Genomic DNA, 25069 nt, shown 5'->3' with positions numbered 1-25069 from the left:
TCTTAAATATCTCCAGAGAGGGAGATTCCACCACCTCCCTTGGCAATTTATTCCAATATTTGACCACCCTGACAGTTAGGAATTTTTTCCTAATGTCCAATCTAAACCTCCCCTGCTGCACTTTAAGCCCATTACTCCTTGTCCTGTCCTCAGAAACCAAGAGGAACAAATTTTCGCCTTCCTCCTTGTGACACCCTTTTAGATATTTGAAAACCGCTATCATGTCCCCCCTTAATCTTCTTTTTTCCAAACTAAACAAGCCCAGTTCATGAAGCCTGGCTTCATAGGTCATGTTCTCTAGACCTTTAATCATTCTTGTCGCTCTTCTCTGTACCCTTTCCAATTTCTCCACATCTTTCTTGAAATGTGGCGCCCAGAACTGGACACAGTACTCCAGCTGAGGCCTAACTAGTGCAGAGTAGAGCGGCAGAATGACTTCACGAGTTTTGCTTACAACACACCTGTTGATACAACCTAGAATCATATTTGCTTTTTTCGCAACAGCATCACACTGTTGACTCATATTCAACTTGTGGTCCACTATGACCCCTAGATCCCTTTCCGCCATGCTCCTTCCTAGACAGTCGCTTCCCATCTTGTATGTATGGAACTGATTGTTCCTTCCTAAGTGGAGCACTTTGCATTTCTCTTTATTAAACCTCATCCTGTTTACCTCTGACCATTTCTCTAACTTGCTAAGGTCATTTTGAATTATGTCCCTATCCTCCAAAGAAGTCGCAACCCCACCCAGTTTGGTATCATCTGCAAACTTAATAAACGTACTCTCTATCCCAATATCTACATCATTGATGAAGATATTGAACAGTACGGGTCCCAAAACAGACCCTTGAGGAACTCCACTTGTTATCCCTTTCCAGCAGGATTTAGAACCGTTAACAACAACTCTCTGACTACGGTTATCCAGCCAATTATGCACCCACTTTATGGCTGTTCCTGTAACTGTCTGTAGCTTCCTCCTAGGAGCAGTTGCATGTCTAACTGCAAGTTGGCAAAAAAACTTCTGGTACAGTTTCATTAACTAGTCTCTAGAGTAGCTGGCATAGGTCTGCAACTGTACCCTGGACATTTATTCAGACAGTCAAGGTGTTCTCAAAGTGAAGGAGCCCTTGCAGCTGGCTGACAAAACTATGGGCCATGTCTTAATGTTTGCCTAGTATTGTGGGTAGTGTGTCTGACTAGACAACTTGTTACTGCTATGGGTTGCAGGCAGTAGCTATTCAAAACCCTCTGTAGCTGTATATGTTACAAATATAGTTATCTTTGTCAGGAGCGATAAACATCTAGAACAGAGGTGGGGAATCTGTTTTGGGTCAGGGCTGCTGACCACAGAAAAATGAGTTGGGGGCCTCACACAAGTGAAAAACAAAACAAACAAAAAAATAAAAAAAGCCAACCCTCACTGATGTGGCCCCTGACTGAGAAGCAGAAAAACAACACTACCCACATTCCCCTTGCACACCAGAGCCTAGGGGGGCCCAGGCTAGTAGAGTCTGTGTGCTCCAGCCCTGTGGAGGGGCTGGAGCACCAGCACGGGCTCCCCAATGCTGGGGGGACAGCCCAAAGCTTCAGGGGCCAGATCCAGGCAAGCCGGGGGCCACAACTGGCCTTCAGGCCTTAAGTTCCCCATCCCTGATCTAGAACTTGAGTAACAGGAATTAACAATGTAAATAGCAAGGAAACCAAAAGAATTCTTCAGGGTGGCTGAAGGTGTCCTGCATGCAAGTAACTGAGTGCAAATGAAAAATTAGGCAGGTTATTAGGCTTCCAAAAGAAGGGATTTTTCTGACATTTGGTCCAGTCTAGACAGGCCAAATGTTGGAAAAACCTCTACCTACAGAAGAATTGGGGGGGGGGGGGGAAAGCAGCAGTATAAGGGTTGGGGATAGCAAGTGATGGAGAGGAAGAATAGAGGGGGCGAGGCTTCAAGGAAGGAGCGGGGCAGTAGATCTTGGCTTGTTCTGTCATTTAAAAAGTGATCTTGGGTGTGTAAAGGTTGGAGACCACTGCCTTAGAAGATTGCATAGCATAGTGCATTTTTCTGTCAAAGTCTCTCTGCTAATACTTAGCTATCTGATGCTCATAAGGACCTGAAGGTACCATTGGATTATGTCTTCCCCACCACTACAACCTTTTCTCTCCTTTATGTCTGAAAACAAAACTCAAAAATTGGTGACAAACCTGGGAAATTTAAAAAGGGAGTCAGTTAAAATAGTGTGGAATGATGCAGGATCGTAAGTCTCCTCTCTCTGTCCCTCACTGAAAATCTTCATAGCTCATAATGATCCTCAGCTGCCTAGTGTTCCTCCATGCCAGGGTCCTCAGACTGTTGAGTGAATTCTGTCATGTTTGCCCTAATCTAGCTCAGTTGCCTCGAGTATAAGGGAGATCATATGACGCTGTTTGAACATGACTTGTGATTTTTATTAGAATGGCAGTGGTAAGCTTCTGGGAACTTCCCACATGTGCTTTGTTTTAAAGTTTTCTGATATTGCAAGGACATAGGTGTATCCACACCAGTCACTGAGAGCGTACATAATAACATTTCTGCAAAGCTAAGTTTTTCCATACTGTGAGGTGTTCAGCTCCTTCGATATAGGATGCACACAGAGGACACTTCAGCAGAGTAGTCTGGGAGCACCCTGGGTGTCTGTAGAGAAATTACCATAGCACCATGCATGTGGAGAAGGTTCGAGAGCATGCCGATGATACTTGTGTTTTTGTTGGGCATCATTAGAGCAGTCAGAAGGGGAACTCCTGGTTTGCTGAGCAGTTGTGTTGATCATATCAAAGTTAGTAGGACATCAAGCTTGCTGATCAAATCTGAGTCGTTACCAAATTTATGGGAAACTTTCTTTCTGGTGAGATGTACCTGACTTACAACGATTGCTAGTCTAGGAAGAGCTTGTGGATAATTGTTTTGTATTCAGAGTCTCAAACTGTGCAGCTATTCCCATTCCCTTTTCTGTCCTCTGCAGCATATTGCAGGGGTGGCCAACCCATGGCTCTTTGCTTAAAGAAATGTGGCTCTTGCTAGTTCTGAGCTGCATGGCGGTGTTGGCTCCGAGACCAAGGCATTGGGTTAGAGCGGGGGGACTGGGAGTGCCTGGCTCTGGGGGAGGGGTGAGGCATTGGGTTAGAGCGGGGAACTGAAGCACCTTAAACTCAAATTTCTATCACTCTTAAACTCAGAGTCTTCATGGATGCAGAATAAGGCAGCCAACACAGATGTCATATTTAAATTGCAGGACAAAAAAAGAATCAGCTTGTACCTGGTTTACACTGTGTTTCTTTAAAGAAAATTCAACGGCTATTGTTTGCCAGGCTGAAGCAATTATTCTGAGATATATGAGTCTCTCCATTATTGTTTTTGAACCTCTTATATTTGTAGTCTGGGACAGACCTAAATTTTTAGAACTATAAAAAAGCCATAATCTTCGCGAGTTTAAAAAAAAAAAAAAGGAAATCATACTAGAGATCAACAAGCTAGAGTGAAACAGGCACTTCTCAGATCAGCTTAATTTAAAAAAACTCACAGGACCTAATAGGGCAGTAGTGTAACATTTAAAATACGTGGTGGGGATGCTTTTTTTAGTATGAGAATATTACTGTATTTTTAAAGTTTTTTTTTTTTTTTAATGTTTATTCCTTGTCAAGTTCTCTGAAGATCTATGGACTGGCCATGAATTTTTTAAGTGACTAGAGACTTTTTTATTGGTTTTTGTCTGAAATGTCCTGTAATGTTATTTTTGTCACTACATTTTGTATTCTCTCTCTCTCTCAAAATAAATATATAATACGTGGCTCTTTGCACTGTATCCACAGCTATTTTGGTTCTTTGTCTCTAACTGGTTGGCCACCCCTGACATATTGGCTCAACTAAGTTCACCTGATTCCTCTGCCTCATGCCCTCTCCCTCTCATGCCTCTTTTCAAAGAACAACTAGGAACTCAGTCCTATCTTGAGAGTCAGGGTATAGGATAATTCTCATTGCATATGTTGGCCTTTCCTGGGTAGTTTTAAAATATCAATGACAAATCCAGATCATCCAGTTAGAGAGGAATGTTCTATGTGTTTGACTTGCTCACAGTCTCTCCCAGTGACTACATGGATTCCTCTTGGCTTCCACTGACCTTTAGTATCTGTAACCGGCTTTATAGAGTGCATGTTTACCTTGTGTTTTTCAGGAACCCAGCCCTAGGAAAGCTACATTAGCTAAAGTTGTGCCAACCCCAAATAATGGATCTGCAGAACTTGTGCCACTTCATCGAGACCAGGTACAGACTTAGACTCCAGCCCCTTGTAATAGCTGACAGCTGCCCAGGAATGCTGTTTTTTAGCAAATGTCCCCTTCTCCAACTTGCTTTTCACATAAACTAATTTAAATTAAAACCCCAGAGCTTGGCTGAAAGCCAGCTTTTATCCATCACATGCAGGGAATAAGAGGCTTCAGAAAATGCAACATTTGTAGCTAACACCAGTAGTCTCACAGACAGTGTTTAGGAACAAAAGATGTAAATGTCCACGTGGTCCCATCTGATACTTTCCAAGCCAGTGCATGGACTGTTCCTTATATTATATCAGAAGTGATGTGGCCCACTGTAAGGATCCTTGGGTGTGAAAGTCTATGTGCTCTTCCCTTATGCATAATCCCTTCAGGATGAAGATGGCCAGGAAGCCCTTTCCTTTGAGTTTCAGAAAATTAAGTACTCTTACGAGGTCGATGACAAGAAACAGTTTCTTCCTGTGGCTTTCCCGGTGGAGCACCCCCTCAGCTATTACCAGAGTGCCCGAGGTTACCAGGAGGACAAAGAGATCCGAGTGGCGGAAAAGAAATACGGCACGAACAAGTGAGTGTTCAGGGCCTGCCAGAAATTGTAGGTGTCAGACTGTCTCTGGGTAATCTGGTTATAGATTCAAACCCTCTGCATCTAAAAGTAAATGAAAAGAAGGGGAAGATGTTCTGGTACAAACAGGAACAGAACTTTCTATTTGTACTCCAGAGGCTGCAGTAGTTTTATGTAAGGCCAGAACACCAACATTAACCAAGGTTTGATTCTTTTCCAGAGCAGAAATGGTGGTGCCAGAATTCTTGGAGCTCTTTAAAGAGAGAGCCACAGCCCCTTTCTTTGTCTTTCAGGTAAATAAAAGCTGTAACTATTGTCCTCAGGGTGCAAAGGAGGAAATTCCCTCTAATCTGAAATCTTAGTTTGGGAATCTGGAAACAGCTAGCCAATTTCATAAGCCAAAAATGCACTTTTCGTCTACTGTAGTGTGTGTGGTAGCTGGGGGGCGGGGTGGACACTTTATGATTTTGGGGATAGGAGCTGACACATCTCTGGTCAGTCATACTGGCCAGTGTGTGGTGGATGCTATTCCAGTTCCCATCATAGCTGACGTGAACTGCCCCCTTTGTTGATAGCCTCAGCAGAGAGGCCAGAGCCTGAGGCTAGAGAACTGGTTCGGGACAGCACTTGGAGGAGGTGTTTGCCTTGTCTCTGCACAGGCTGCATCTGTTCTGTGGAGGACAAAGGAGTTCTGTCCCTGTCAAGTCAACACTCTGTTTCCTCCTGCTGAGCTGTCTCTGTGACATGCTAGTGCCAAGCTCGTGTATAGTGCAGGCACTGATGGGCTGGACTTCAGGGACATGTTAGCTTCTTTATGGGCTGAGTACTGAACTGGCTTCCACCTCCATTTTCTCCAGGTGTTCTGTGTGGGTCTCTGGTGCCTGGATGAATATTGGTACTACAGTGTCTTCACCCTGTCTATGCTGGTGGCATTTGAAGCTTCTCTGGTCCAACAGCAAATGAGAAATATGTCAGAGATCCGAAAAATGGGCAACAAGCCATACATGATTCAGGTAAGTGAGAGCAGAGGGATGATGATCAAAAACTCTGCACTGGGATGTTGAGTATAGAGTCCAGGAGCGTGCTAGGCCCATTAGACATGGCCTGTAGAAAAGAGCAGTGTTTACCTCTAAATAGGCACACCTTGGGGAGTGAACAAGCATTTCCTGTATTTCCTCTTTTCTTATGTCCAATTAGCCTTTTGACACTGTGTTGCCTTGCATGCACTTGTTTAACTCTTGCTAAGTTATTCCGAGCTTTTGGCCTCTTATTGTGAATAGTTCTAACCTTTGTTTAAAATTCAGATTTACTGTAAAACAACAGGATTATGTCACGCATGTGTGTGCTCAGCAAGGGGAAAGATGGTTCATTGGGAGCAATTCCAAAAGAGCCCAGTTCAGCTTCGAGTCCAAGGGTATGTTTACACTATAGCACTATTTCGAATTAACTTCATTCGAAATAGTTAATTCGAATTAAGCTAATTTGAAATAACACATCTAGATACAAAAACTATTTCGAAATAGCAAGTCCACACTGAGTGGACCCTGAACCGAAGTTAAAGCTGGCTGGAACCAGTGCCGTCAGGGCATCAGGTTGGGACTTAGTGTATGGGGCTGCTGCCTGAGGCTAACTGAGCTCTGTGCTTAAAGGGACCCTACTCCCGCCCCAGACAGACAGTTCTCAGGGTTCCCAGCTTGCTTGTCTACCTCGATGAGGGACAGCAAAGCAGTCCTGTCTTGGAGTGCCCTGAGTGCCCACACTCGGGACACCACAGCACTCGGCCACATGGAGCCAGAGCTGTCCCTGGGCACGCCGGTGTGTCTCGTGGGGTCATTGCCCTCAGCCTGGCTGCACTTGCTGCAGGCTGCCATCTGGGGATCTGTAAGGGGGCTGTCAAGATCCAGGAGGCCCTGAGAGAGAGCGTCCACCCCAAGGAACCCTCAGAGCCTCCCTGGTCCTCCCCACCGGGAGCTCGTGCCCCATTCCTCCCTCACGTCCTTCCACTTACCCCTCCCTAGCCCCCCTTCCTGATGTCAAATAAAAGACACGTATGTTCAAAAATAGAAACTGGGTTTATTGAATAAACCTGGGGAGGGATGGACCTCTGGGGAGACTGGGAAAAGGAGGTGGGAGAGGGGAAGAGAGAGGGTGGAAGAGGGGAGGGAGAAACCTGGGGAAAAAGGGAGAGGGGAAGCTCAGGGTTGGGGGTCTCGCCAGACCAGCTTGACTTTCATGCAAACCTGCTCCTGGGTTTGCATGTGGCCTTTGGTGGCCAGGCTGGCAGCTATCCTACCATAGACGGCTGTGTTCCTCCATCTAGGGCTGAGATCATGGAAGTTGGGGGCACCCCCCCCCAAACCTGAATAAGGTCCATGATCTCCACCCTGGACCAGGAAGGCGCCCGCCTTCTCCAGCCCCTGTCAGGCTCCTGGGAGCTGGCAGACTGCTTCTGGGGAGCAGTGGGGGGCTGGCTGCTAGTGGCTTGCTGGCTCATGTTTTGGGGCCACTGGGTCAGGGGCCCCGGTGGCCACTGCTGGCTCTGGGCTGGCAGGCGCTTGGAGCTGGCACAGGCACTGCGGCCAGGGTCTACCCCTTTAATGGCTCCAGGGCTGGGGGAGAGGAGAGTAAGTTTTCCTGGTTGTGCCCAGAGTGGCCACCAGGGCTTCGTGGGAAGGGCTGGAGGCCCCCTGTTTCGAATTAAGTGTCTACACAGCACTTAATTCGAAATAGCTATTTCAGATTTGGTGTTACTCCTCATAGAATGAGAATTATCAAATTTGAAATAAGGGCTCCACTGTTTTGAATGTATTTCGAAATAGCGGTTTGTCTGTGTAGATGCTATTAAAGTTAATTCAAAATAACTGCTGTATCCTCAGTGTTCTTTCTCTCACTGTTTTTGTTCTGCAGGTGTACAGAAACCGGAAGTGGCGTCCCATTTCCAGCGACGAGGTCATCGCAGGGGATATTGTTTCCATTGGTAACAGCCTGCATGATTGACATACTCGAAAGCCCTCGCTTCCACATGCATGTATTGACTGAGACTAATTACATTTAAAATTCAACCCAGACACCATCTTTAAATGCTCATAAAAATGTCAGCAAAGAATCTTGAAATGCCAATTGATGGCTGAAAACTCACCGGTCTGAGAGAGTCTCTCAAGTTCCAATCCCACAGATTGCAAATTTGATTCTCCAAGATAGAAGTCTAAATATTAGGACTAAAATCCACTGCAGCTGCCTTGCTTCAGGTCAGCGGTTCTAAGAGTGGAAAGCTGAGGATTGGGATGGAGGTTGAGGGGGAATGGGATGCTGTGTCTTCATCCCTGTACTGCAACAAAAATGGGGGTTTGGAATGGCTTCCATATGAAGAGAGATTAAAAAGAGTTGGACTTTTCATCTTAGAAAAGAGGAGACTAAAGGGGTATATGATAGAGGTCTATAAAATCATGACTGATGTGGAAAAAGTGGATAAGGAAAAGCTATTTACTTTTTCCCACAATATAAGAACTAGGGGTTACCAAATGAAATTAATAGGCAGCAGGTTTCAAACAAATAAAAGGAAGTCTTCTCACAGTGCAGAGTTAACGTTTGGAACTCCTTGCCAGAAGATGTTAGAAGACTAGGACTTTAACAGGGTTCAAAAAGAGCTAGGCATATTCCTAGAGGTAGGTTCTTCAATGCTATTAGCCAGGATGGGTAGGAATGGTGTTCTTAGCCTCTGTCTGGAAATGGATGACAGGAAAGGGATCAAGTGATGATTCCCTGTTGTGTCCACTCCCTCTGGGGCATCTGGCATTGGTGACTTGGCAGACAGGACACTGGGCTAGATGGACCTGTGATCTGACCCAGTACAGCCACTCTTATATTCTTATGGTTTTTTAGATTACATTGCTCCAGAATGTTGTCCCAGTCTCTAAAGTTTGAATGACAGTAAGAATTGTGCTCCTTTTAAATCCTTCTTTCAGTGCAGTCTAAAGGCCTTTATCATGCTTCTGGTCCACATCAAAGCTTGTGTTTTGGTGAAGGTCATGGGACAGATTTGGAAACCTGCAAGCATTTTACTCTCTTGATTGCAGGCCGATCTCCTCATGAGAACCTAGTGCCATGTGACGTGCTCTTGCTCCGTGGAAAGTGCATTGTGGATGAAGCCATGCTGACTGGAGAGTCTGTGCCTCAGATGAAGGTGTGAAACAGGCCCTGTGTAAAGCTTGTTACATCTTCATTGTTCATGCACCAAGTTTCATTCCAGCCACCACAGCATCTGAACTGTGCAGACTTTATAGGTGCAGATCAATCTTTGTGTAAACTCTGCCCCAGAAAATCCAGGTCTGTCTGGATGTTCTCCACCCCCATATCCAGGATTGATGAGAAACCAAATGTCTGTTTTGTCTGGCTGCAGCTACGGCTGGATTGCAATGTGTGGGCACAGCTCTGCACTCCCCCACATTCCTCAGTCTGGCCTGCTTTGAGCAGATGGGAGGGTGGAGCACAAAGAGCCTCAAGCCCAGTGAATCTCCCTCATGTTCATTCCAGTGTGTGATTCAAACATGGCAACATAACATTTCAAATAACCTCCCTGCTGAAACGCATGGGCCAAGTGTGAGCAAATCCACTGACCCCAGGATTCTCCTGGGTAACCGGCTCTGCGCTTAGGACGAAGGCAGGAGCTAGGTATCCTGTTCAAATCCAAAGTCCGTTCCTGCAGCCTGCCCACAAGGTGGCTGAAAGTGCCTCAGGGAGATGGGACCATAGAGGAGTGGTACGAATCCAGTTAACTGGAAACAAGAACTGCTTCTCTGAATTCTTTTCTCAGGAGCCCATTGAGGATCTTGATCCAGAGCATATCCTGGACATGCAGACAGATGCCAGACTTCACATTGTATTTGGGGGGACAAAGGTTGTGCAGCACATTCCCCCCCAGAAAGCCAGCACGGGACTGAAACGTACGTACTTGCCAAGCAGAAGGCGGTGGTTGATGGAATGCCATGGCTCGGCCTGCTCCGTTTAAACAATATAACTGCTGGGCAGTGGCTATGATTTTTAAATTCAGTCTTAAAATAAGTCTTTTACTGAAGGAAGCCTTGTTCTCCTGCAGGCTGAGAGGAACATGCTGCCTCAGTTTAATTGTAGCTATAATGTGTGTATAAAAAGATCTCTACTGAGCTTAATGCTGTGATTACTGCTTTTGTTCCAGCTGTGGATAATGGGTGTGTGGCGTACGTTCTGAGGACTGGTTTCAACACATCTCAGGTAAGAAGTCCATGAGAGAACACCCATTTCTGTTCTGTTTATGGGAGGTAGTTCTGACCAGTTGCTGGAGAGAAATTCAGATTATGGTGGCAAGATTATTCACCTGTTTGGAAGAGGAAAAAAGTTAGGTTGGTTCTTGGAATTCCTTTCTGGGTGGCTGATACGGTCTAGAGGATAGAACACAAGGCTCTAGTCAGCCTCCTGGCTTCTAATCCTGAGTGCCACAGAGTCACTAGGACTTTGGGCAAAGTACTGTATAGTAACAATTACTGCCCATTCGTGTAAACCCAGACAAGTGCAAGGTAACTTTTTCAAATCGAATTGGGGGAAAGTCAAGGCTGCTTACATAAAGAGTAGTGAGGGACACACATAACTGACCTACAGCTGGTTAGCATGTTAAATGCCCAGCCTGCGGGTGGCCCTGCACTGGCAGGCTCTGTGGCAGGCCCAATGAAAGGAATGTATTCTGCGCCGTGGCAGCGGAGAATCAGGATGTAGACTGTCCTCATTTTATACATTTGTCATGTATTCTACAAGAAATTGTATTGCACGCTGCAGAATAGCTTCTTGCATTGAAGGCAATTCTCCTCTCAGGGGAAGCTGCTGCGAACAATCCTCTTTGGGGTGAAGAGAGTGACAGCCAACAACTTGGAGACCTTTATTTTCATCCTTTTCCTTCTGGTGTTTGCCATTGCTGCTGCAGCGTATGTGTGGATTGAGGGTGAGCGCTCTTAACACCTCTTCCTGGGCTTGGCTTCTCTCAAGAGTGGAGGCTGAGAAGAGGGATGGCAGTTGAAGCTGGGCCGTTGCTGTGCGTGGGCATGAGCTGTGTCTCATTCCAGTTTTCTCCCACATTCCTCAGTAGTTTGTGCCCCTGATGGGCCCAACTTTTCATTGTGGGGCACCTTGTCTAGAGCGGAGAGGCAGCCTCTTTCTGGTTTTATTTTGTAGGCACCAAGGACCCCAGCAGGAATCGATACAAACTCTTTCTGGAATGCACTTTAATACTGACGTCAGTTGTTCCACCTGAACTTCCCATTGAACTGTCTCTGGCTGTCAACACCTCCCTTATTGCCCTGGCCAAGCTCTGTAAGTACTCCTCCCAGAAGCAGGTCTAGAAACAGCCTAGTGTCCAGTATCCCGGGACAACAGCACTTGGCTACATAAAATGTGTGAAATTGCTGGCTTATACACCTTGGCAACCTCCTCTCTCCAAATAGTGGTAGCTAGGTTGAGTCCCATGCCTGCTTGGTTCACCATATGTGCTGAATGTTTGGAGGATTCCTGTGTCCTCCAAAGTAGGGAAGGGTGGAGAATGGTTCACACTGTTTTGCAGCTTTGAAGTAAGCTCCTAAGTGTAGAGTATGTGGGAGAAACAGGCTCCCGCTCCAAAATCCACGTTCATTTGCTTTTACAGCAAGTGCTCCGGCCCTTCACGATAGGTGCCTGTCTAAGGACCTAGCTGGGTAAATGGCCTTCAGACTTGTCACCCCTCTTCCATGTCCCCTTGGGGTTAAATCTGACTTTAAATATCACAGGTACAGAGTGGAAGACCATTAGCAGCCATTCAGTAAATTGTGGCTGAGTGCCATGGTTTTGGATTGATTTGAGAGAGATCCTAGGTAGCTGAGGACTCCAACACGCCTTTACTGCATCTCCATGACACTTGACAGAGTCCCATCCTCCCTCTTTCAGATGTGTACTGTACAGAACCTTTCCGAATCCCATTTGCTGGGAAAGTTCAGGTTTGCTGCTTTGACAAAACCGGCACCCTCACCAGTGACCACCTGGTGGTAAGAGGTGTGGCTGGGCTCAGGTAAGCTATGGGACGGGCCCTCATAGGTAAAGTTAACCAGATTGTACGTTTGGTTCAGTGTGTGGTGGGAGGGTTCACATGCCTAGTGGGCCCTGTCAGATCTCGGAGGCATGACTGGGCGGGCCAGGGATCCAGCATGCCAAATGCTGTGTAACTAAGTAATCAGATGTTGGTGACATTTGAACAGTGGAGCCTCTGGCCCCAGTGAGAGCTTCCCTCAGCTCCTTGGGGAAGAGGATGAATCTGGGGGAGTGAAGGGCCTGAGCCGGAAGGGGGGATCCTGCAGGTTCTCTGGCTATGACATTATGCACCAGTTAGCAGCATCGGAGCTCTTGAATTTGGTTCTTTGTTTGGAATTTCAACTGAAACGCTTTCTGCCTCTCTGCACCAGCATGAAGCCCCTGTGCACCTTAATGTCAGGGTTCCTCATAGAAAATCCTCCCAGGTTTATTTCATTTTAAGTCTGATCCCTTGGGATTATGGGAATGTTGTGAGTTGTCAATGAGGAATCAGAAGACCCCTTCTGTGGAAAATAAATACACACACTCACTGTAAACAAAATTATTTCAAGGATTGGAGGAGTCTCTTTATCAAAAGAACAGCATACAGAGAGTGAGGCTGAGTGGTATCCATGCCCTCTAATCAGAGGAGTTATAGCAAATGTCAGACAAGTGCAGCTGTTGTAATTTGTGATTTCGTGCCCACTTATTCTCTGGCTTATGAATAATAGTTTTGTTTTGTGTGTTGGGAGTCTGTTATTGGCTACAGTGAAGGTGGGGCATTGTCCAGCTCACATAACTGCCCCTGCGCCCGTGTGCCTGCTGACCCAGCTACTCAGGGTGGCACGTCACACGTCTGCGCAAGCAGCTGTGTTCCCTTTAAGCTGTGCGGTCACTGTTCAAGTGCTGTGCAGAACTGTGTGCATCTGAGTGCCCTTCTTCTTGCTGCTTTGCAACCATATTGCTCTTGCAGCTGCTCCCAGGTATAGGAGAAAGAGAGAGCCCGAAGCATGGGCCTGGTGCTTGAACCAAAGTAAGCAAGACTTATACTAAGAGTAATAGACAGGCTATGTCAAAAGCAAACGTTTGCCTGCAAGTCCGTGTGTCTCAGCACTAGAACTGCTAGCATGGACAGAAGCAGCAAGTGCTTTGGAGGAAAGTACAAGGGGAGGTACCAAGCACGTCATTAATGCGTAAGATGATAAATTCAGTGAGTATCCTAGATTGTTCATTTCTGTCTATAAATGTTGGGGTACCTCGACTTAATTCTTTGGCCGGCCTAGGGGTCGATAGTAAAATCTGTACCATCAATTGAGCCATGTCCGTTGTCCCGGGTACAAATACATAGGGGCTCAAGGGTCATCAGGCTACCGACACCTATTAATATGCTTCTTTCGACAATGAACCTGAGTTGGATGCCTAGGTATCTTATCTGAATCTGTGGTCTTTCGGGGCTCTCATGAGTTTTATTCTGCTAGCTACCTGCATAGAGCTGGCATGATATACTGAGGGAGCCTACGAAAACGCACGCAGCCGAATGTTGACAGCAGGAAACCTGTCAGGACGCCACACCAGTGAATCCTGAATTTATTGTATCACTGTCCTGTACTCCTACACCACCTGGCTGTGCTGAGCAGGGAGGAGTGCTGCTATCAGGGTTTCCCCCTGTTCCCACCCTGTACCCCATCTCCACAGAGCAGGAGAGAGCTAGTGAGATTTGAACGAGCCTTCCCAGTGTTGAGCGAGTGTCCAGTCTCTGAGACTTCCCTAGCAGCCTGCGCATGCACACACACTATTTCACACTCACAAAAAGACACACACATACCACATACACACTCTCTCCCTCTCCCCGCTCATGTATCCCATCTCTGCAGAACAGGGACGGGGGACTTTCAGTGAGTACCTTAAAGAGACTGCTCATGGTGTGTCTCAGAAACTTGCCCAGCAGGCAGCGTGCATGCGCGTGCGTGGGGGTGTGTGTGTGTGTGTGTGTAAGAGATGCGCACACTGCCACTCACTTCCCAACACATACGGGTAGCATTGTTGGTATTACTTCTGGGTACTTCCTGCAGTGCCCATATATTCTCTGTATTCTGTGGTATTTGGGTTTTTTGATTGGGCATTCAGTTGCTGTGATCAGCACTAATGTTGGGTGCTCCGATTAAGGCATCTGCTCAATTGGAATTAACCAGGAGGCTGTGACAGTGGTCACTGGGGTACTGGGACAGCTTTCCACAGCTTTCATTCTTCTGTGAGAAGCTCTGACTGTTTAGGACACTGGGACAGGAGATATTTGCTTGGGGAAATTGTAGAACATGTATGGGTTTGAGAGCCTGCCCAGGCCTGTTAACGTCATCTGTCTCCAACATAGGGATGGGAAGGAAGTGACTCCGGTGTCGGACATTCCTATAGAAACCCACCGAGTGATTGCCACGTGCCATTCGTTGGTGCAGTTGGATGACGGGACGCTGGTGGGAGATCCATTGGAGAAAGCAATGCTGATGGCTGTGGATTGGACTGTGACCAAAGGTACAGACAATGGCCAAGTCCTGTGTGCACCCAGTGTACAAGCTGGGACCAGAGCCCATGTTTGTGTGTGTGTGTGTGTAGATCAGGGATCCCCAACTTTTTTACGCCCAAGATCACTCCTCCCCTTCCCAGAAGGCCTGGTTCCACTCACTCCATCTCCTGTCTTTCCATTGCTTGCTCTCCCCCACCCCCACTATCTTTCATTGGGTTGGCACAGAAAGTTGGGGTTTGGGTGGGGGCGAGGGGTGCAAGCTCTGGATCAGGCAGAGTGTTGGGGTGTAGGAGGGGAGGCAGGGTCAGGGTCAGGACTCAGGAAAGCTCTGGGCTGGGTAGGGATGTTAAATTTAGTTTAATTGACTAGTTGATGGGTTTTCCATCAATTAGTCGATAAGTGGGGCAGCTGCAGCAGGGTTAGCTCCTGGCCTTGAGAGTTAACTCCACTGTGGCTCTGCCTTTTAACTGTATTAAGAGCCAGCAGGTTCTTAATGCACTTAAAAGCTGAAGCGCAGCAGGGGTCACCCTGCATGAGCCAGGATAGCTGATTCCTGGCTCACTCTGGGTCCCCTCTTCCTCCACGCGTCTGGGCTGTCAGCTGGCCGGGCGCTCCGCGGCTTGGCTCTGCTTTGCCCGTCCCCCCCCGTCCCCCTGGTCTGCAGACCAGGGGGACGGGGGGGGGGGGGGCAAAGCAGAGCCAAGCCTCGGAGCGCGTGGGCAGCGGACAGCCCTGTCCGCTGCCCACGTGTTCCGCCGCTTTGCTTCCTGTCCCTGGTCTGCTGGAGACCAGGGAGAGGAACGGCCCCGTTCGTAACTGCGGATCCGACATAAGTCGGATCCGCGTAACTCGGGGACTGCCTGTATATAAATGATGATAAAGCTGCTCTTCCCAATTCCTTCCTATGAGTGAAATTTGCCTACCCCTCTAAGTCTTATGTGGGCTTTGTAGTAGTCCTGTGCATGGGGTGAGCTTTGTCCAACATAATCCTCGTGAGCAGGGCTGGAGACAAACTTCGCTGGGCCCTGGGCATTGTGGGGAGGCAGGGCCCAGCTCTGGGCCCCTCAGAACAGGCAGGGCTGTGGCCAGCCAGCCCTCAACGGTGCCCGGACCACACCGTGCAGAGCTCCAGCAGTGATTTAATGGGCACAGGGCTCTAGCTGCTTTCTAGCTCGCTGGGCCTGTGGCGATTTTGCTCCCCGTTGGCAGCCCTCTCACGAGTGGTCTGGCACTGCTATCAAAGTGCTGCAGGGGACCTTGCTGGTGTCACTGGCGGGACAGTCTGTACACAAGGACTTGCGTGCTAGCTCGATGAGCAGTGGGACAGCTGCAGTGGCATGGGCCTATGGGGTGCAGGCGGGTTGCACTTGGCATGACCAAGCTGTGCTGCCACAGCTCTTCTCTCTAGCCGCTCCCCAGCTCCAGAAATCCCTCCTCATCCTGCAGATGAGGCATGCTCAGAAGCAGCTCTTTGTTCTGACCCAGGCCACTCCATCTGTGAGTCAGTGTGACCAGAACATCGGTCACCACCAAGGCTTGGGTTGGGGAGCGGAGACTTGTTTGTTCTCCGTGAACGATTCGCTCCTGGGAAGAGATGCTGCATGCGATGCTGAGAAACCTTTCAGGATTTCCCGATCTGTTTGTTTCCAGATGAGAAAGTTTTCCCCAGAAGTATTAAAACTCAGGGACTGAAAATTCACCAGCGCTTTCATTTTGCCAGTGCCCTGAAAAGAATGTCCGTCTTGGCTTCCTATGAGAAGATTGGCGCAACTGATCTCTGTTACATTGCAGCTGTGAAAGGGGCCCCAGAGACCCTGCACTCCATGGTGAGCACAGCACACAGGGAGTGAGCCTGCAAGGTGTGCCCTACAATGGGAGTCCGTTCATGGGGCCTCCGCCCTGCCTGGGTTCTTGGGACTCCATCCTCACCAGTCCAGAACCGGGATTGTGGCCTGAAAAAGGGCCCGGAGGCCCCTCTTCTCACCTGAAAGCTCCACATGAATCCCAGTTCAATCCAGAGTGGCTCAGTCCACGCTGTTTGTTCTTGTGCCCGCCACTCTGAAAGGTGACAGAAGGGTGACTCAGGTACAGTTACTCTCCTGCCCTCGGTGGGGTCATTTGCTGCTCCTTGCCCCAGCTCAAGCCGGAAGTCCCGTGTGTGTCACAGTGTATTTGATGTGACACGTTGTGACCTGTATATGGTGTTTAACCCAGGGGTTTCCTCCTCTTCTCCCCCCTCCCCCCCACTTTTTCTGCAGTTCTCTCAGTGCCCGAGCAGCTACCGCACCATGCACACAGAAATCTCACGGGAAGGAGCACGGGTGCTTGCCCTTGGCTACAGAGAGCTGGGGCACCTCACTCACCAGCAGGTACACTTGGCTCCATGCCACACCCCCTCGCATGAAGCGCGAGTAATAACCAAACTCGTGATTTCCATCATCAGCACCCCGAGTCCATGCCTGGGCCCTAGAGTCAGAGCTCCCACCCAAAGGGAGGTGACCCAGTGACGGGGGCGCAGACAGCTCATGGAGAGATGGTTGTGATAAGCCACAGATGAACCTGTAACTGTTTTGGGGTTTTTACCTGAATCCTATTGTGGTGTTTTGCTTTATTTTTTTTATTTTTATTTGCTGGTTAGATAAAGGTACTGTGGCTCAGCTCTCCTGGTTTCTGTTTTCAGCTGGTAACTTGTGTATTCTTGGGCTACTTGCTTTGTCTGCCCATGCCTCGGTTTCCCTACTTATAACGCAGAGTTGCTGTGCTTATGGGAGGGAAGGTGGGGGGCTCAGAAAGGGGGTGAGGTAACTAATACTGAAGGGGACACTGCCTTTAGTGCCTCTCTGGGGCAGCAGCGGGAGAATCCAGAACCATTCCGTATACCTTTGGCATTCACATTCGGGGCAGTCCCTGGTGGATGAGGGTGTCGTTGCTTATGTGGTGGTGCATAACTCTCTGGTGTGGTTCTGTCCTTTGAAAGGTGCGAGAGTTCAAGCGGGAGGCTTTGGAATGTGACCTGAGATTTGTCGGCTTCATTGTAGTCTCCTGTCCTCTCAAAGCTGATTCCAAGCCCGTCATCCGGGAAATCCAGAATGCATCGCACCATGTAAGTGCCAGCATCAGGGGACTAGCTACTGGCTGGGATGAGCCTCTCCCAGGATAGCAGGGTGTTGGAATCATCCGCTCCTCTTAGATGGAAGTCATTGGTAGCGTCCGAGGCCACATGGGGCCACTGCGATCATCTGGTTTGAGCTCTGCAGAGCACAACCTAGAGACCTGCTCAGCGTAACTCCCAAAGCAGCTATCTCAGAAGAACAACCCGTCTTGGTGTAAACGTGACGGTGGAGGCAGTAGCTGATCACTGCCACATGCCCACCCTTGCTCTGGGGTTTGGACTCCCCGGACAAGGTGCTGTACAAAGCATCAGTGATCGTTAGCGTCTCAGATGGGACCTGGTCAATGTCTAGGAATCTCTCTGTCTTCTGTGTAGCTAGGGCTGTGTGCAGGAAGCATGACTGCCTTGGTAATGTCATGTGACTTCATCGCTTTCCCCCTCTCAGGTAGTGATGATCACAGGGGACAACCCACTCACTGCCTGCCATGTGGCCCAAGAACTCCACTTTGTTCAGAAGGAGCACACCCTCATCCTGCAGCCTCCCCACAGCAAAGGTAACCGATCCCAGCTGGGACTGGCGTCCCTGGGGTATGGAAAGGGACAACAGGCCTTCTCTAATGTATTCCCTGGCCTGGCTTCCTGTCCAGGGCATGGAGTGTAACACTGATCTCTGGCGGCAGAAAGTGTAGCGAGTGTCCCAGATACTCCAGTGCCTTCTGTGAAGCTTTCCCCTGCACATCTCAGAGCAGGGCACAAGCGGCAGCAGGCAGGAGCAGTCTGCGTGTGTGCTTGCCAGACCAGCTGAGCACCTAAGTAATAGCAGCTGGCAGGCTCCCCTGTGCGTGGAAGGGTTGGGGCAAGGCAGCGGTGGCGAGAGACCTTGGTTCTGCTGCAGACTCCCTGCATATCCTTGGGCAAATCAGCCTCTGTGCCTTCTCCCCCATTGGTAAAACAGGGACACTAGCACTGGGACTGCGAGGAGAAAGGCATTAGATGCTGAGGAGCTTGGGTTTGGTGTGGCAAGGGGTCTTGGGCGTCCTGGAGATAGCATGCGGGAAGTGCGCTGACCCTGCTGTCTGGCAATCAGGGTGGCTAGCGTGGGGTTTCAGGTGATGCGGCACTGCAGACACCTGGCTCTGTGCGCTTTCCCTGGAGTCCTACACGGCAGCGTCTGGGCTGACTCCCACCCCGCCTCCGCTCTTTTCCAGACTCCTCCTGGCAGTGGCAGTCAATTGATGGCACCATCACACTCCCCGTCTTTCCATTCTCCCTGCAACAGCTGGCACCTCATAGCCTGTGTGTTACGGGGGAAGGACTCTCCTACCTGCAGGCTGCAAGCAGACAGCAGTTGCTGAAGCTCATCCCCCACGTTCAGGTGTTTGCCAGGGTGGCACCAAAACAAAAGGTTTGTAAAATCTCAGTGCAGTTGGACCGGTGAGGTGACTGCCTGTCTGCGCATCCTAGCCACTAACAGCATGAGCCTTATCTGCAGGCACTCCCCAAGTTCAGAAGGACTCCTCCATGCCAAGGAGTCCATGGGCGCAGCACCTGCCGCTCACATGAATTGTAACTGGGCCCTGCATGCTCCGCCCCTTGCTCCTCTGCTGAATTGCTTAGTTCAGAAGATGCAGAGGGGGGTATTCAGGGCTCTGGGGGGCAAGTAGCTGCAGGGTTTCCTGTCTTGCTCTCTGAGCCATGTCCTTCGCACCAGGGCTGTGTCTACATTGGCATCCCTTTCCGGAAAAGGGATGCTAATGAGACACTTCGGAATTGCAAATCCGCGGGGGATTTAAATATCCCCCATGGCATTTGCATTTACATGGCTGCTGCTTTTTTCCGGCTCAGGGTTTTTGCCGGAGAAAAGCGCCAGTCTAGATGCGATTTTCCAGAAAATAAGCCCTTTTCCGGAGGATCCCTTATTCCTACTTGAAAGTAACCTTTTCCAGAAAGGGATGCCAATGTAGACACAGCCCAGGAGCAAAAGCCCGATGACTATAAGACTGGGGATGCCCAAAGAGGGTGCTGTGTGGAGTGTGACCAGCCAGTGGGGTGTGCAGCTCACCTGGCTCGTGCGGGTGTTGGTTTCTGACTGGGCCCTTCTCGCTGCAGGAGTTTGTCATCACAGCGTTAAAGGGGCTTGGCTTTGTCACGCTGATGTGTGGGGATGGGACCAATGACGTTGGAGCCCTGAAGCATGCAGACGTGGGTGAGTGCAAGCATGCAGTGAGGAGGAGGGTTCTGTGTGTCCCTGGGTGTGGCATGTGGAACCTGCGGCAGGTGTCTTAGGGATTTATTTACTGGGGATTTTCTCAGCTGGGATTGGTCAGTAATTCATCTGGCAGGCTCCATTGGGAGCTGCATTGTCTCACTGGGGTGAAATGAGCAGCAGGCTGGTACAATACACACACAGCTTGTACTTCTACACTACTCGCTCCAAAGCTGCTACTCTGGGAGCACTTTACAGTAGAGTGACTTCCTCCCCACTCCTTGGCCCTGATGGGGGCCCTACTCTGGACATCCTTGAGTAACCAGCCTGTGTGTTAATCTTGCTCCCTGAATTAGACTCGGCAGCAACATCCCTGAATCCAGATTAAACATTCCAGGTTCTTGTTTCAGTGCCTCCTGTGAAATCATTTGGGGAGTGCTTCTGTTGCCTCCCACCCCTTGAGTCTGTTCTGTCTTCCGTGGCGAAGTGAGGCTGAACTGAGTAAAGGGACGCACTTCTGTTTAGGCTAGGGACCTTGCAGTCAGGCCAGCTACGGTCCCTAGGATACCGGCTTTAGTGCCTTCAGCAATGACTCCTTGATCATTCTTAGCCTGTACATCAGAAGTGGCCAGGGCTTTGCCGAGGCCAGCAGGTATTACTGCACTCCTGTTTACAGACGGGAATGACTTGCTAAAGTGTTACTAAAGCTTCGGAGGGGGAGCTGAGTGAATCTGTAACAGGAAACACTTAACACACAACAAATAGTCTAGTAGCACCTTACAGACTAACACAACATGTCGATGGTGTCTTGAGCTTTCGTGGACACGGCCCACTGAGGAGATGGGTTGTGCCCACGAAAGCTCATGACACCATCGACATGTTTTGTTAGTCTGTAAGGTGCTACTAGACTATTTGTTGTGTTGTGTTTGTTTTTTAACGTGTTCCTGTGGGCATGTCAGTCCCAGGCTAGTAGAGACACCAGGTGGCTGAGGTGATTCCTTTGATTGGACCAACTTGGGTTGGAGAGAGACAAGTTTTTGCATTACACAGAGCTCTGCTTCAGCTCACCTCTCACCTTGCCTAAGGTCTCTCACAGTAAGGAGCCTGCTTTGAGTGGAGCCTTCCCCTTTGCATGCGTGCGCTGCACCGCTCTAAGCTGGGCTGTGAAAGGCGGCTGCCTGCAAGCGCTAGTGGGAGCTAAGGATTCCCGCTCCGGGAAGTTGTTTGAGTTTTTTTCATGTTTCCTTTCCTGCAGCTGATGTTTTGGTCTTACAGGGGTAGCACTTCTGGCAAATGCTCCAGAGAGACTCCCCGAGCGGAAAAAGAGAGCTCGTGATGGACCCAGCGATGGGAGACCTGCCTTGCCTGCCATGGGGAGCAGTGCTGTGAAGCCCACCTCCCGTGCTGCTAAGCAAAGGGTCATGTCCCAAAGAGAAGAGCAGCTGGCCATCCAACGGGTTGGTAACCAGGTTTGCCTTGACCCCAGCCTCTCCCCCCTTCCAGGTTTAGTGGCTGACTGTCCACACCCTTGGCACCACCCCTCCAGTTCACTGAGGTGTTTATTTTTCATTCTTGGACTGGAAATGGCTGGGTGCGATGAGGCCCTGCTCAGGCTCTTGGGGTCTCTGGCCGGAAAGGAAGCTAGAGGGAGTTGTGCCCTGTTCTTGAGCCCCACCATTACAGGCTCACTCTAGTCAGAACTGTAACCGCAGCTTGTGACCGTATTGTCCTTTCTCCTCCCTGCCCCTATCCTGACACTGGTGGGTGGTGGCTGACCCTCCTTCTGGAGGTATGTTCAGTGGGGAGAGCATTGCAGCCATCCCCTGTGGGGTGAGCCCTTCTGAGCAGGGACCAGGGCTGACTGGGATCATGCAAGTCTCCCTATTGCTCCAGCCTGTGATCATGACGTGTCTCCTCCTCCTCTCATCGGAAGCAGGAGCGGATCAGTCAGGTCCTGAAGGATTTGGAGGAAGACCATGTGCCTGTTGTGAAACTTGGTGATGCCAGCATCGCCGCGCCCTTTACCTCCAAGCTTTCCTCCATCCAGTGCAGTAAGTAGCAGGGCTGTGCTCTCTGGTGACCGCTCCTGTTTGATGAGGAGAGTGGCGTGGGTGCATCCCTGGCATGAATCCAAGCAGGCTTTCGGCAAAAGCAGGAGGCTTTGGGTAGGGTGGGGGGAAAGGGGGTTTAAACACTGACTCTTACCAGGAGGAAATGCCTGAAACGTGAGGCCCAGGAGGTTGTTTCCCATAGTCCTAGCTTTAATTTCCCTCTATGGATTTCCACGTTGGAGATGGAAACGTCTTGGAGTGACTCTGAACACCTTGCCCCAGAACTCGAGGCTCACAGCATATCTTATGCTGTGTCCCAGGGAGTGGAGCTGGCTGTGCAGATGGGGCCACAGAACTTGCTTGTGTTGCAAAAACAAATGTTAGGAAACAAAGGGTGGTTAGAAATGGGCAACTTCAGAATGGGAAAAGGTTAATAGTGCCCCCCCCCCAGGGGCTAGTACTGGGCTCAATCCTATTCAACATAGTCATAAATGATCTGGAAAAAGGGGCAAACAATGAGGTGGCAGTCACAAAAGTGAACAGAATGTTCGGAATCATTAAGAAAGGGATAGAGAATACAACAGAAAATACCTTCTTGCCTCTCTCTAAATCCATAGTACTCCCATATCTTGAATACTGTGTACAAATGTGATCACCCTGTTAGCTTAGAAGAAGCACATAGGATCTTTTTTGGGGGAAAGGCAATACAGCGTGTTTATTGAGAATACAAAGTAAAAAATGCACACATACTTCACCCTGTTGATGTTACAGTGACCAATCTGTTGCTTACATCAACCTCGTGGCCGGCCAGGGTGAATTTGAGGGAGAAGCTGGGCTTCCGTTAGTCTGGACCAATGCTCCATTCTTAGCAGGGCGATGACCCAAAGAACCAGGCAAGACACCCCATCTTTTATAGGAATCCCTTCTCATGCAAATCTATGGATTTTGCTGCATCATGTTGTAATCAATCCCCTTGCAATATATACGTATATAGACATTAAAAAACAACACATCGTCCTGCAGCACCTTAGAGACTAACAAAACATGTAGATGGTGTCATGAGTTTTCGTGGACTCAGCCCACTTCTTCAGATGACCATTATCTGGACATTGTTTTCATTGTTTACGATCAGTCTTCGGAAGATTTTTCTGTGTTGCCCTATGCTGGTTTGGATGGGATTTGTTATTTGCACATGTTGGGAGCCCTTACTTCTAACTTCAGCATCGCCAATTTGCCCCTCATCCATCACCAAATACGACAGGTGCATTCAATAGTTCTTTTGCATCCCCAAGACTCCAGCTCCTACTGAGACGATCTGCACGCTGTGCTGGCCTTCAGACTCATGTCTTTTGAAATGAGCACTCACATTCTTCACCCACACAAACAAAAATTTCATAGCTAATTCACACAAGCAAGGGTCTCACAGTTGCTTTTGTAAAAACAGATCCAGCACAAAATATTCTATGATTAAAGTAACTGCTGCTATTGCAGATTCTTCCATAATACAAAAAACACCTTACACTCTTAGAGAAGAAAACAATCCTAAGAGTAAAAGATAGTGAGTAACAAGGACCCTACTGGTCTGCTCTTCCCTTAACACCAATAACAAGCAGAAATAGCCGGCTTAATGCATCTTTACCAACAGCATTAGTCCGTTCCTTTCTACTAGTCAGCCACAGCCACTGAGGCACGTTACATCTTTTCTAAGATGGGATCATAGCCATGTGCCTTATGCAATGTATTTGAATTGGAAAAGGGTCAGAAAAGGGCAAAAATGACTAGGAATATGGAACAGCTGCCATATGAGGAGAAATTAATCAGCTTGTTACTCTTCAGCTTGGAAAAGAGATGCCTAAGGGAGGTCTGTAAGTCATGACTGGTGTGGAGAAAGAAGATAAGTGCTAGTTACTCTTAACACAAGAACTTGGGGAAACCAAAGGAAATTAATAGGCAGCTGGTTCAAAACAAACAAACTGAAGGAAGTTTTTCATTGCACAGCGCACAGTCAGCCTGTGCAGCTCCTTGCCAAAGGACATTGTGACAACCAAAACTCTTAACTGGGTTCAAAAAAGAACTAGCTGAGTTTGTGGAGGGTAGGTCCTCGATGGCTATGAGCCAGGGGTCCAACACCATGTGCTGCACATCCTTTGCCACTGTCTGCCAGAAGCTGGGAATGGGAGACAGGGGAGGGATGGTTTTCTGCTCCGTTCATTACCTGTGGGCACCTGGCATGGGCCACTGTCAAAAGACAGGACGCAGCCAGGTGGCTCTTTGCTCTGACCCAGTCTGGCAGTTCTTACATAACTGCTGTTTCTTCTTCTTCTTCAGTCTGCCATGTGATCAAGCAAGGTCGCTGCACATTGGTGACCACGCTGCAAATGTTTAAGATCCTGGCCTTAAATGCCCTGATCCTCGCATACAGCCAGAGTGTCCTTTATCTCGAAGGAGTGAAGTTCAGTGACTTCCAGGCAACACTTCAGGGTTTGTTATTGGCTGGCTGCTTCCTCTTCATCTCCAGGTCAAAGGTATGGGGCTGTTGCATGGGGCCTGCTAGACTTGAGGATGCCTCCAGGAAATGGGAAGGTTGCTAGGGAAAGCAGCTAGTCTGTTAGAACATTGAGTGTTGTCTAGACAGCTCACTGCCTGCCCACAATGTGCAGTCAGTCACTACATTCCTCCCTGGCTCCAAGGGGCCTTTCTGTGGCCAACTCTGAAGCACTTCGGGAAATGTCTAATTATTAGGGTTATCGGCTAATTGTGGTTAACTCACAAAACTTTATCGCAGTTCTAGCACACTGGTAAATAATAGACTACCAATTGAAATTCATTAAATATTTTAGATGTTTTTCTAAATACATTGCTTTCAGTTTTTCAATTTTCAAATACATTGCTTTCAGTTACAAGACAATACAAAGGGTACAGTGCTTACTTTATATTACTATTTTTGGTACAAATATTTACACTATAGAAGTGATGAAAGTATTACCTGAAAAAAAATTTGTAGTACAATTTCTTTACAGTGCAGCTTACACTTGCAGTGCAGCTTACACAGTGCAGCTTGCAGATATTTTTTTTTACATAACTATATTCAAAAACAAAACAATGTAAAACTTTAGAGCCTACAAATCCAGTGAGTCCTACTTCTTGTACAGCCAATCACGTAGGGTACGTCTAGACTCCACGCCTCTGTCGCCAGAGGCATGTAGATTAGGCTACCAGACATAGGAAAATGAAGCGGCGATTTAAATA

At 48.6% G+C, this 25069-nt stretch overlaps 1 protein-coding gene across 3 annotated transcripts in view; it reads left to right on the top strand.

Annotated features, from left to right (window-relative positions):
- The window catches only part of ATP13A1 (ATPase 13A1), a 33283-nt gene that overhangs the window by 2835 nt on the left and 5379 nt on the right, over window positions 1–25069 (top strand). Inside the window, exons 2-22 of one of the 3 annotated variants that reach the window (XM_075902475.1) lie at window positions 4206–4295; window positions 4678–4868; window positions 5086–5158; window positions 5723–5878; window positions 7773–7842; window positions 8942–9048; window positions 9679–9808; window positions 10060–10115; window positions 10710–10836; window positions 11067–11204; window positions 11811–11931; window positions 14302–14459; window positions 16102–16277; window positions 16710–16820; window positions 17429–17554; window positions 18009–18117; window positions 18772–18968; window positions 19673–19769; window positions 21045–21226; window positions 21706–21820; window positions 24149–24345. In XM_075902475.1, coding sequence (XP_075758590.1) covers window positions 4206–4295; window positions 4678–4868; window positions 5086–5158; window positions 5723–5878; window positions 7773–7842; window positions 8942–9048; window positions 9679–9808; window positions 10060–10115; window positions 10710–10836; window positions 11067–11204; window positions 11811–11931; window positions 14302–14459; window positions 16102–16277; window positions 16710–16820; window positions 17429–17554; window positions 18009–18117; window positions 18772–18968; window positions 19673–19769; window positions 21045–21226; window positions 21706–21820; window positions 24149–24345 — 2727 coding nt within the window. Of the gene's footprint in view, window positions 1–4205; window positions 4296–4677; window positions 4869–5085; window positions 5159–5722; window positions 5879–7772; window positions 7843–8941; window positions 9049–9678; window positions 9809–10059; window positions 10116–10709; window positions 10837–11066; window positions 11205–11810; window positions 11932–14301; window positions 14460–16101; window positions 16278–16709; window positions 16821–17428; window positions 17555–18008; window positions 18118–18771; window positions 18969–19672; window positions 19770–21044; window positions 21239–21702; window positions 21821–24148; window positions 24346–25069 lie in introns of all 3 variants that reach the window. The other 2 variants (XM_075902474.1, XM_075902473.1) reach the window with 2 other exon arrangements.

This window comes from Pelodiscus sinensis, chromosome 19 (genome assembly GCF_049634645.1).
Source record: "Pelodiscus sinensis isolate JC-2024 chromosome 19, ASM4963464v1, whole genome shotgun sequence".
In the NCBI taxonomy this organism is placed as follows: Eukaryota; Metazoa; Chordata; order Testudines; family Trionychidae; genus Pelodiscus; species Pelodiscus sinensis.
Note: the sequence above shows the minus strand (reverse complement) of the source record. Positions and strands in the feature narration are given on the sequence as shown.